This window comes from Diorhabda sublineata, chromosome 9 (genome assembly GCF_026230105.1).
Source record: "Diorhabda sublineata isolate icDioSubl1.1 chromosome 9, icDioSubl1.1, whole genome shotgun sequence".
Classification (NCBI taxonomy): Eukaryota; Metazoa; Arthropoda; class Insecta; order Coleoptera; family Chrysomelidae; genus Diorhabda; species Diorhabda sublineata.
The window spans coordinates 21,633,060-21,646,882 of record NC_079482.1 but is presented as its reverse complement, the minus strand read 5'-3'; the positions used below and the strand labels follow the sequence as shown (position 1 = coordinate 21,646,882).

The 13,823-nt window shown below is 33.1% G+C and overlaps 1 protein-coding gene across 1 annotated transcript in view; it reads right to left on the bottom strand.

Annotated features, from left to right (window-relative positions):
- LOC130448704 (potassium voltage-gated channel protein eag) overlaps nt 1-13,823 on the bottom strand; it is a 141,770-nt gene that overhangs the window by 27,335 nt on the left and 100,612 nt on the right. The window contains exons 3-5 of the mRNA XM_056786181.1: nt 11,687-11,818; nt 5,697-5,818; nt 3,505-3,900 (exon numbers count right to left, since the gene is read on the bottom strand). Of these exons, the coding sequence (XP_056642159.1) occupies nt 3,505-3,900; nt 5,697-5,818; nt 11,687-11,818 (650 nt within the window). The remainder of the gene's footprint in view (nt 1-3,504; nt 3,901-5,696; nt 5,819-11,686; nt 11,819-13,823) is intronic.

Here is a 13,823-nt window from a genome sequence, read left to right as displayed (position 1 = left end):
TTTCACTAGTTTTTAGTGAATTTTCACTTGAAACGATGATTTAGGAAGTTGGAAAGTAAATTAATATGATTACATGTTTCTTATTGAAATATCAAATTTATCTCTACATTTTCTTTATCGTATAGAGAGCAAAATGTGCCTTACTTTTCATTTCGTCTCTGAGGAGAAACTTGTTCATTAAATCTCTTGGCAGAGATAATTTTTGAATGACATGGGTTTTTATAATTGCGAAAATATAGATGAGTGGCTTGATTTTTGAATGTCCACTCAATTTGATTTACTGTTGCTTTTCTTTCTATGTAAACTTTTATGGTGGTCGATTGTAAGTAAGGATTTATGAATTTAATTTTTTAATTAGTGAGGCCTGGATTTTTCGATTGCGTGATAGACCGTTTTTATCATAAAAACGATTTCATGCTTAACCAACTCTTTCGCAGATCTGCAGTCTCCCCATGGAGTAATTTTAGTACATTCGATTCGTTTTCTGATCTGCATAATCGCGTTCCTTTTTAAGATTTTTAAGCACATGGGGCCTCCTAATCCAGGTTAGGTTAACTCTTATTATAAAACAAATTGACATATTGATCTTGAATTTCTGTATGTTATAGTGTTCGGGAAAGACGTGTCCTGGTAGCTGATTCCACAGAATGGCACTCCTCCAAAGAAAGGAGCTCCAATAAATTGACGTGCTGAGCGTCTGCAGGTGAGCTCGGTGTTCATAAACCTCGTCTGCCTGTCGATTAGATCTGGTAAAAACTGCTCTAGAAGAGATTAACGCTTGGAAGCCGAGCTCCAAATTTATGAGCAATATTCCGAAGATGCACGAATCTGGGCCTTGTAGAGAATTATAGGCTGTTACGAGGTATAAAACTTTTTGGTCTTAACGAGGGCTCCAAGTTTTTGTGAAGCTGTCTTAGCTAAAGCGGTCACGTGACTATGCCAGGATATATTGCTTCCAATCTTAATACCCAACAATCGAAAATGCGGTGATGGTGATATTTTATGACCAGAAAGGACCAAATCCTGAGCTGCAGTGCTAGCTTTTTAAAAAAAATTGCAGCCTGCTTCTTTGCGGTATTGCTTTTACCCCACTCGAGAATGTTTTTAAGATATTGTATATTGATGATGATGATCTGTTGCTGCCTACGGATTTGGCTGTTACCCGAGTTTTTTGGTGCGGTTGATTTGAACGACGTTATAGATCGGGTTTGCAGTTATGTCGAGTAGATTCGGAACAACTCAATGGAGTTATACCAACCGAAACTCCGTTGATTTGTTCCAAAAAATAACTGGACAAAAGATTTTAATATGAAATATATCGATAAAAGCAGAAAAGAAACCGTTGTTTCCGTGTACGTTTAGTACTGCGAATGAACCAAGAGATGGCAGTGAAACGAGAGCTCGAGTTGGCTATCTAGAGGATATGGTTGATCTTTGGTTACTGCTGTGGTTAATTAAAATTTATCCATCACTAATCTCGATATTAAGCTGTAAAGTTTGTTCCTTAAGACTCATTCTATCCACTGTACATTCTTTTGTTTCTTTGTTTCTTGGAACATTTCAGTTATGTACATAATGATACGATAATGCTCAATATTGATTTAATTTATGAACAATACTCAATATAGAATGCATGCATATGAAACTCGTTATAACCGTATTCTCGACTATGTAAAGAGAACGGTGATAACGAGCTAACTATAAAATCCAATTTGCAACTTTAACTAGACTAATACCCACTTCCCGTAACGTGATGAAAATTCGCAAAGACCAAATTTTAGGAACAAAAACATTGGTTTTACCAGAATATTTTGCCTCTACACATGAGCAGAATAATTTGTCGACAATCGATAATATTATTTTTACTAGAACTCAAAAAAAATACGATGGAAAATAGGATGAAGACAAACACTCGAATTTTTCTGTTTTTTAATCGATAGTTACACTTTTTTGTTATTTTCCATTCAATTCTATTTGATATCTGAAGAAATATGTCAGTTATTATCCACGGATTGGAGAACACACATCATCCACTCTAAAGACACGTTGACGGCTAATTTTTTTGCTCACTTTAATTCTAGACGTGAAAAAATGCTGTATGGCTCTATTCCAACTTTGTTTTGTTGAACAATTGACCTTCAGTGTTTTTGTAGAAATTCGTTATGTATCCAGAAGGCTTCTACGAAAACTGAGGAGAACAGAGCTAGATAGTTGATTTTTTCACATACGGACACTTTATCTCATAAAATTAGAATTTAGATATTCAATCATCTTTTTATCAACACATTGTTATCTAAAATGATTTTTATATACGACAACAACAGTTACTTTGCTAACCGTGTTTTAAACTGATCAATCTTAAAATATTTATTGTTAAGAAGATTGACTGTTCATCACGTTAACTAATATTATTACAAGCTGCTTATTTATATTTCTATTACTGATTACTATCAAGATTATTTGCAGAATGAAAGTTTCTCTCCTAGTACATTGACTTATTATGAAAAATCAAATTGAAACTTGCGGAATATTAGAGTTTGTATAAAACTGTGATGGCTAATACGGATCCTCTGCAGCTGTAACCTGAAATATTTATTGTGGTATCCCATATGAAATTTTGAATTGCCGTTTCCTTTCTTTTATTCAGACCTCACAGTCTTGAAACTAAAATTAACCTCATACAGTGCACCCTAGTTGTAGAAGTACTTATTGTTTATAATGTTCTGTGAGTTGACCTAGTATTAAACTGACCACCACACGAACGTGGCTTGTGAAGTCGGTGTAAACTCAGGCGGGTAAAATTTCATGAATCTCTTCGTATGTTGTTGTTATCTTTAAGCTCATTAAATCGGAGACTATTTAGTTTTTAATAGATGCTTTTAAATTCAAGAAAGCTGGCTGCAACACTACAAGATAATTTTTGCTGATCCTTCTTTAACCAATATCTCCATCTCTACATTTTTTAAATAGCCTTCGAGACCTGTTACCCAAGATAAGGTAATTGCATGAAGGATTACCTCTTCTAGAACATGTTTAAAGACCAATTTAGACTAGATTTCTGAGAACGGATCATATCTGGGTCAGTTGTGTGTGTCATCATTCAAGAAAATAACGAAGTTTCTACCCTTGTAGCGAATCTCTTCAATCAGTTCACCACAGAGTAAAATTGATCCGGTTTCTGCTTGGAACAGTGAGATTAATATTTGTTGGAATAATTAACTTCTGCACAATTGTTTTGTCTAACATACTATGAACCATTCATGTGGTACAGAAGTTTGTCTCTTCGGTTGGAGTCCGATGACTCCCCAAAACATTTTGTTCCGTCTCTGAAGAGCAACACGCAAGATAAAAGAAAAACTTTTTCCAGATATCTAGCCTACAGCAAATTGCAGCTATGTCCTATCTTGTGGTGGCCATATAATGTCTAGTGGCACTTTGAAAGGTTTTATATTCCAAATTTTTACGAATTCAATAATTGTCTGATGATAGATAATGTAAACTTACATCTTCATCATGATCAAAGGCGTTGAAGACATCATACGGTAAACAACTTAATAAATCGATGATAAACCAACTCTTCAAATAATTCATCCTGATGACCTTGGGATCTGACACTACTTCTCCTCCAGGTCCAACGAAGGTCGTGTGAAAATTTAATACTATGTCGATAAAGAATATCACATCAACAATTGAGTCCACAACCAGAAGAGATACATCTTCCGATGTTTTATTCTTAAAGGCTACGTTGTAAGGAACCATAATGGCTGTATAAAAAGTTAAACAAAGAATTATCCAATCCCAAATAGCCTTGAAGGCGCAATAATGGAGAAGGATGTGTGGAGGGGTCTTGGGGGCTTCTTGACGGTACTGGGGCATTATGTCTGCACTCAGACTCATCATCTGAAATAAATATAAAAACCATTAGATTCAAATCAAATTCAGATCAAATTTTTTTCGGAAGATCAATATATGGCAGCAGTGGCTATTCAGAAAGAAGTCACCCAATCTAGGTCTAATTTTCCAAACATTGATCATAATATGTCACAAATAACACGAATAATGTTCAAGTCGCACAACCTTGGAAGATTATTGACAAATCCATTTCTTGAAATCAACGTCACCTTCAGATCAACGTTAAAGTGTTAAAACAGCATGGTACACCCATGCAACCAATATGTGAATCATACCAAATAAATTACTTCGACTAGTTTGTGTTATTACATGCTGGAAGGGTATGTGGTATAAAATCTACCCTCTATTTGATGGATGAGTAGCTCAGATGGACGATTATATGCACGTTAAAAACCACAAGTAGTTTATAAGTTGAGTTAATCGAAAACTGATTTTCACGGTTAATATGCAAACACAACATTAGAATGTATAATGAGGAGAATTCACTAAGGGAATTGTTGTGCTGTGAATAAAATAGTCCTGATAGTCGCCTTTGTCCGAAGATGCCACTTTAAGAAGAAGAAGGTGGACAAATAATCGTCTACTCTAATGATTTATTACTTGTAACCAAAAAATTTATAATAGAGGCAATGTTGACCGGTCTAGTAATAGAGGGAAAACGAATGGGCCTAGAAACCAATGAAAACAAAAGAAAAGTAATGGGATTAGGAAAGCAATGTCAAGGGGGAAAGGTGAAAGTTGGCCAGCATGAATTTATGGATGTAGAAAAGTTTAAATACCTCGGTGTTATGATCAATAATAGAGGAGACAGGAATACTGATATAGAAGAAAAAAATTAATACAAATAGAACTTTTCTTACTAATGGGAAATTATTGCAAAGTTATTAGATCAACATATATAAAAAGATGTTTAGAGCAGTAATGATGTACTCAGCTGAAACAATTATACTAACAAGAAATGATGAAGAAAAATTGAAAAGAACGGAAAAAGAAATAATAAAAACAATAATACGACCAGTAAAAGTTAGTGAAGGGGGATATTGGACGAAACGAGAGATAATGGAAGAACAAATGATAACTCAGTGAGTTAGGTGGTTGGGTTATGTTTGGTGGACAGAAACAAAATCTATAGAATTCAATATGAAGTAATGGGATTCCGGTGGTAGGAAAAGATGCGGCAGGACTCGAACCTAAACAGAGTAGAAGTTATAAACTAGCAGAAAAAAAAACAGGAAATAGGAATTTGTGGCAGGAAATAAGTGAGAACGTGTAGACATGGACTATGGGGACTGATCCACGCCAACAGATAGCTCCTAGAGAGCATATTTGCGGCACAACCCTATTAGGGGTCAGATTGGTGGTGGATAATACCATTCCTATTCGGCAAAGTGAAGCTTAAATATACGATGATTAATGACAATACCATATTTATGAGAAATACGAAAGACATAAGATTTGCTATAATTTGAATATCCACAATTTTCGGGAGCAGAATTAGAAGAGTTATGTATGTATTACAAAATTTAGGAAAATGATCGCGGGTTGTTTCCGATTGGGAACATGATATTCCTTAAAGGAAAAAGTTAATGATGATTTCCTAACTTCCCGAGCAGTTAGAAAATCCTTCATCATAATAACTCATTGAGTCCCGAGGAACAAAATTATCTTTCTTTTAATTAATAAAGGAAATTTGGACTCGTTGAAGCAAATTTTTAGTAATTTTTGAATTTGAATTTCGATTCTATAAAATGCTTTTGAATATTTGAAAGCTTACGACTAATTACCTGTGCCAAATGTGACTGTTTGGTGGCATCCTTGAGGTTTGGCAGATGTGATGAGAACTGCGATACCAGAACAGATCGACTTCTTGTTACAGATCTTGCAAGCTTTGCGAATTTTGATAGACCTTTAACAAAAACCATATAAGAATCGAGACCACTAAACATAACGAAAATAAATTGATAATTGTAGATTAACTACCTCGAAGTCTGCAACTTATGAAATAAGAAAGTTTTTACTTCCAAGTGCAGTTCATATATACTGCGATCATATTTTAATTTATAGTCGTGTTTTTTTTTCGATTTCAGATCTAAATCACTATCAGTTCCAAAACAATCGTTCGAATGATTGCCTGACTACCAAGCAGAGGCGTTTTTACTATCTTTTTATTATTATGGAGAAAGAAAATCGTAAATCGATATCAGCTCAATCCTGTTATTATATATTTTAAGATATACACACTACATACTAAATATAAATATAAACTACAAAATAAATATTAATATTAGAGCAAGAGAAATTATCAATCTTATTATACAGAATGCTAAAAGCGTAAAATTCTCTTCCTTACTAATTTACAGGTTGATTTGTGGAAGTGACCTTAAATTTAATTGTCTTTAGCGTTTACGCATGTTAGATCAAGCAATCGACTGGTATCAGCTTAACTTAGAAATACTTGCACCGGCTTTGGGTATTAATTTAGAGATACGTATGATATTTATGATATATTTTTCAACGCAATAAGTAATTTTCAAACTACATAATCATCCAATGAAAACGACATATGCGATATTCAATTTCTAGAGAACGATCAAATCAAACACACAGATGGCGCTGTCATTTTCAAATCCATATGAAGTTTATGAAGTAGCAACTTTCAACTATGTATAAAACTTCATCACATTTCGATCAGTCAGAATAAAGTGACAAGATTAAGTGAAACTACTTTTCAGAACAATGGATTCAAAATAAATTTCGCGTGTTAATTCATCATAGCTTCTTGATAAAAAAAAAATTGTACAAGCTCAGCAATAGCTTCAAAACTATTATACGGACTCTACTCCATCGAAACGATTGGTTTGCTGAATTTAAGCGTGGTCGTACAGACACAGATGATGGTGAACGTTCTGGTCATCCAATTGAGGTGGTTACTATAGAGAAGAACAAAAAAGTCCAGAAATTGGTTATTTCTAATTGTGCTTGAGATAGCTTAGGCTGTAAAGATATCAAAATGCAGTGTGTTCATAATTATTCATGAATATTTGACCATGAAAAGCGTACTTTAAATTGGGCGCTGCGTTTAATTACAGTTTATCGAAAACAACTTGTTGATTATTCAGAACAGTGTTTGGCCATGATTACACGTAATAAATCGGATGTTTTGCATAGAAATGTGACAATAGATGAAAGATGGATCCATTACTTTACTCCGAAATCAAAACGATCATCATATGCAGCGTTCAAAGGCACAATAGTCAGCTGAGAAAGTTATGGATTCAGTATTTTAGGATGCCCATGAAATATTTCGAAGAAAAACCCACTATTTCACCAAGCATTGCACCTATTCACAAGTCGATGGCAAAGATGGTTAAATTGAGAGAATTATACTTCGAATTGCTTCCTCATCTACCATATAGTCTTGATCTTGTCCCAAGTGACTATTGGCTGTTCGCTGATCTCAAAAAAATGATCGTCAGTTTCGAGACAAAAGACAAATCCTTCTACAAGCACGGCATTGAGAAGTTCGAGAAGCGTTGGAAAGATTGTATTGCTCTTGAAGAAGATTACATTGACGAACAAAACGATTTTTGTCATACAGCTCATTGAGTGATGTGTTATGTATAGATCCAATTATATCTTTACGGTAATCATCATCATCATCATCATTAAATCTTTCAACCCTATGTGGAAATGGCTATCAGTTTTAGCGCTATAAATCCTTTTTTTTGAGGTGGATTTACCCTCGTCTTCTAATTTTTATTTTTTTTAAAGTTTGTCGTTTGTTTTGGCTGCTTTCGTTATTAGTTTCCAATCATTTCGGTTCCGGAATTTTGCTTACCAGTTTTTTATATTGAGTGCTCTCATGTCCTCCTCTATTTCGTTTCTACAAGTTTCTCTCGGCCTTTACGGTCACTTTGTATTATCTCTAGATGCAGAATCAATTGTAAATGATAAATATTTAAAATGCCAGTTTTCGATTGATGGTGTGCAGGACACTATGTACAGATGAAACCCAATTTACAAGAGATAAATAAATCCCGTAATTCATATGTTTGAACAGAAGAAAATCACCATGTTTTTCGATAATGTCGTTGATGGTATTATAATTTTTTGTAATACTATTATAAATGATTCCCAACGTATCGGTAATTAAATGAGGCAATTAACAAAAAGGGAGCCAAAATTTATAGAAGCTGCTAGGTTCCATTTCAAGAATCTAATTTAAATTTATAAGAGATCCTGTAAATTATTGAAGAAGAGGAGTTGATGTTTTTTCTCTAGAAACAGGCATAGTTTTCAATAGTTTTACTGTTGTCGACAACTATTTTATCCTTTTTATGAAAATTTTCTTCTACCTTTTCTCTTTTTTTATGCTCTGGTTTCACTTGTAGCCTTTTACTCCACTGTGTTGTGTCCTTCTATTCCTATAAATTAATACCGATTCGACTATCTCCTCTATTATTGTTTGTTGTTATGTTACTCTTCGGTCTTTATCATAACCCACAGTTTAATAATTCCACTGTGTATTGCTTTATATTTTTCATTCTTCTTGTGCCTTGATGCCTTGATATTGTTTACATCGGAGCGTAGTAGGTTTTTTGATATATATTTGTTATATCTGCATCTATTTTCCCGTCTTCTGTCAACACACTTCTAAGTTGAACATTCCAAAGTTTTAGCCTTCACTTTTATTAATAATTTTCAATATCTACGGATTTTCTATAGCTGTCATCTCACTCTCATAGTTTACTGTAGTGAAAACATCGTCAGCATATCATCATTTTCACGAGCTTCATGTTTATATAAGAAATTATTATACAGAGGTGTTCAAATTGTCATTCCATGCTCTCGACTAACTAGTCCATAATTATTATTAAGAGTAATGGATTTAAACTGTTTCATTGCTGTATCCTTCTCCATTATGAACTATGTACTTAGTCTTATTAGTATTACTATTTCCTTCAGTGATATTCATGATCTTTTCATTAGCGACAAACATTCAAATATCTAAATCATCCATCCTGTCACAAGACTTTTATTTCTCTCTGTCCTTCCCACGAGAAAAATAAATCATGTTTTTTGAAAATATGTATTACGGATGTTCTGGGTAATTTGAGAATGATTCAAAAACTACAATTTGAAATATGACGTATAGAACTGTTTCCTCTCAGTATCCAAACTTTTCTGTCGTGAGTTATAAATATCGAATGCATTAAAGCAGCGCTACATAAAAGAAAGATTATCATCAATATTCTTAATATACTTTTGTGAATTTTATAGCAGGCAGTCGTTGAATGTCTTTTACAATAAATGTAAGAATTCCCTCTGTTATAGTAATGACGTAGGAAGCTACATTAAAATTCTCATTACTGTCTATCTTTACTGCCCTTAATAATAAATTTATTGTGAGTCATGTTGTTATTATAATATATTCACCTCAACATTAAATAAAATATATGAAAATATCACCTCCATCTTCAAACTAATAAAACACTTCACGTTTCATAAATATTTGGTTCCAATTTCTTGCTTCCTTGCATTTATAATTGACGTTTCTTTTTTTATCAATTCCAACTAATAATATGTTGTCAACTTATAAGAACAGCCAAATATTTTTCCCAATGAATAGACAGGTATCCACTTTGGACCGCCTGAAATTCCTGGTATATGCAATATTTGAAAAACTTTCGGTCTAACATATGAGTGCTTCGTCTAGATCTTTTTTCAGTGCTAGGGAACCATTCTTAACACCTTCTGACCTCTATGATCGTATTGTTAGTAACTTAGTCACCATGGAGTACAGATGTTTCGAATTGCCAACCATCTGAAAACCCTTAAACTAGGTCACCGCTCTTTGTTGTCGATCTGTCGTAGGTATTTGGTAGAATCCGGCATTCTGCAGACTGCCTAGGGAGTTGGCAGACTATTTTCATACAACTTTTATATGTTACACCTCGAACGGCTTCTATTTTTATAAAACTTTAACCTAACCTAACCTAACGCATCTTTCAGTTTTTGTTCAAACTCATTTCGATTCATTGAATCACTACCCATTTTCTAATCATTTATGATCACGACTAGCAGAAAAAGTGGGTTGAGGCAGAACTAAAAGCGATTTACTATGAAAAGAAAACGCGACAGACTTTCTCTTATCGTAGCTGTCAACCGAATGACTGCTAGTTATCGATAATTTTCTCATCCGCCGGCATTCTGTCAACTCGTCAACTCCCTAGGCAGTCGGCAGACTCTAGTCCGCGATAAACTCCTGATCCACACTATTGGGTTGCAAAATTCCTTATTTGATCTGCATTCTCCAACACTATTTGACCTGACTCTTGATTCATAAAGATCGTTGTCGTCAAATATTGACGTACCGTTTGTTATTTGATGTCTTGTCATTCAGATGTCTGTATGAAGTAACCCACCAATTCGTTTGAATCTGCGGCAAACCTTTTCTGCTGAAAGGTTTTCCTTCTGTCTGTATCTTCTAGCATTAATCACATATTTTGTAGGGGAGATCTAAATGTTTGACACTTTCTCCAAATTTCCTCATCTGAGATACCAGAGGTCACTGGAATTTTCTTGATTAGTTGGTCAGGTAATAGAAGGAAAAATCAAAGGAGAACGTTGACCTGGTCGTAGATAATATTCATAGTTGAAAAACATACGCGATTGGACTGATATGATCATCTTTAATTCGCATCACTCAGGACCGAAATAAGTACGCTGAAATTGTCACCAACCTTCATTAAATGGAGATGGCATCTGAAGAATAAGATAGGTATCTAGGTAACGCAAGTATTCTTCAATTAGTGAAAAAATTAGAACGAAATCACGAATCGCCGTAGAAGTATACCATGGAGTAAAAGAGCTATTCGAAGACAAGAAACGGACGTCGTTGAATGAGAAATGAGATCTGTCTATAAATAAATTTTTAAAAATAATACCGAAGTTCTGAACATTCAGAATAGAGAAAGAAAATAAAATTTTTTGGTATTTCTGATTCTAATTGTTTGAATTCATACATTCCAAAGTGAAGACAGAAATTAGTGCAACAGCTTTCGAAGGTACAATGTACAATATGTCTTACATCATATAATTGGTATTTGATTAAGGCAGTTTATCTTTTAGAAAACCTCTTTCCCAAAGGCAACTTTCAAGTGAAAACAACAATACGGAGCTACATCAGGCAAGTACGGAAAGTTGAAGTAACTTAGTATTGAACATACCAGATAGTTAATTGTGAATCACAATAGATTTGAATTACTTAAATATATAATCAAATAATAGATTTCACAGATTCACTGTAAAAAAATTTGAAATATCGTAATTTCTTCTTCATTCTATCTATTATGACAAATTTGTATCCTTCGTATATGGAATTGGAAAAAGCAAAAAATACCCCGAGTTACATCGAAAAGAAAAAGGTAGAAGTGGGTTAGATGGAATGAGCTGATTCTTTAGAAAGATTATGGACGTCATATTTCGATTATTGTTTCAAGAAAGAAAGTGCTCCAAAAAAATAAAGTGGGATCGTAAGTGGACATTATCAGAGTAATTCGATCATTTAGTTCAGGGTTCGAACTTATTTACATCAATTTTAGACCGGAATTTTCCATATTCGGGACCTTAATAAGAATTAATGTGCATGATAAAATAACGAGGTTAGCAGAAGTTTATATATTTCTGAATTTAGCATATCAAAATATAAAAATTCATTCTACGAAAGTTTCAATTGCATAAACTCGATATATTTGTTATATTTTGAATTTACCTCCTTTTGTATCGTCCGTTTCTATTGGTTGTTTCAATGCTGTGATATCCCTGAATGTTAACAAAAAGAGCACAACCAAATCTCGTTCGTTTTTTATAGGCGATATCTGAAGAAGCAGCCATAGTGGTGTTTCTAAAAATAAAAATTGATAAAAATAAGACATTTATCATTACACGTGTTTATTAGTAAAATAATGATATAAGTAAAAGCAATTTTTCACTATTCGACATAATAAAGCCATTGCAGTACGAGCAACTAGTTTAAGGTAGTTCCAGCGTAAAATAGTGAGAGCAAAATAATGTTTAAATCATTTATATAAATACATATAACTTGAAGAACCTCTTCACTCATTATTCTTATTAAATTTTCACCAACAAATATATTGGATGAGGAATTGTATTACCATGGTCCAGAATTCAATAACTTGGACTCATTTTTTTCGAGATACGTTTATCTCTAAAGGCCGCTTGACATGATGCAAGACAATGTCAATATATTGCATATATGAAAATTGCAGTTTATTTAATAATTGTGTGCGGTTTAAAAATGAAAATAACAAAACTAGGTAAAGTAAACAAGAAAAAAGTGGTCAGTGCATCACTAGCATTAATTATAACTTCTGTTAATTTGATTTTGGAGTGTGATCTACAAAAAATAGTATTAATCAAAATCCTAACCTCAAATTAATATTTTGTGCCTAGATTTACAATGAAAATAAAATTTTACGAAAGCCAGCTGATCTATTGAGATAAAATAAACTAGATTTCTCCCTAGAATTGCAGCTTGCACTCAATAAAATAACATCAAAGCGATAAAGTTGCAAATTCTATATCTGGCATTAAACAATCTGCGCATGCTTTTGATCAAGAAAAATTGCAGGTTGTCTTGCATCATGTCAAGCGGCCTTAAGAGACAAAATCATGAACAGAATGAGGTCACATTGGTAAAATAAAATCTGGAAATTTTATTTAAAATACAAGGATATATTCTACTTATAGTCAGAGCAAATTCATTATAACAGTTTTTATTTTTTTTCCTATTATGTCATTTCTATAAATAACTATAATGTTCCAAGTAGTACCTAATTGTTTTAGAAAGTTTGAATACTACCTTGGGAGTATCAAAAAGGCTCTCGACAAAGAAAATCAGCATAAATAATCTAAACTAAATCAAGTAAATGCTATAAACGTAACATTGCAGGGTGAGTGCTATCTACTGACTTGTGAAGGATATGAATCAACCACAAAAGATTGATTGGAATGACGATGAGGAATTATATGGTAAGAATAAGGATCACTCAAGGTATTTGGGAGAAATGTGGATTAACTTTTTGATGTTTGGTATATCAGGATCATGCAATATCTATGGATTTAAAATTAATAAATCAAAACAAATAATGGCATATGAATATTGAGACAGAAAAAATAGGATTTATAACAAATCATGACGAGAAAAAATATGTGGACATAAAAGAAAAATAATTTTTTAATTTATTTGTTTAGTTGTTTTTTTTAATTTATGAATTGTTTTGAAAAGAATAGTAAGTAAAACAACCCATATACGACAAAAATATTCATGTCGCTGACGGCTCAGTGTTAATGCTCCGTCCCCTCAAACTGTAGATTCCGGGTTCGTATCTGGTCTGAGAAAATTCACTATTTCAATTTTTTTGACGTCTACAGAAATAAATTGAAAATTTTTATTAGTGTTATACATGATAAAATCATAAAAACAGACTTTTGTAACAAAACAATATAATATAACTGAATCTAAGAAGCATTTAAAAGCAGACATTATACAACGGGGATTTTATTGAAAGATTGAAAGCTCAGATGTCTATAACTACGAAACGTGTAAGAAAATTTTGTTCGAATCTCTCAAAAACTTGTTCCACTGGATTTTTAGTTCCTATATCTATATTGTCATTGTAATATAATATGGGGTTGTCTGAAAAGATTCCGATCTCCACCAGCACTTATAAAGGGCCGGAAAATATGTTTGATTATGCGTTGTGACATTCTCACTAAAATGTCATCTATTCTTGATGCTTAGTTTGAAATTTGACAATATTAGACATGGATCGTTGTGAAGATCTTTCTGAAAACTATAAAATTTACTATTGAGCTGTCATTAAATA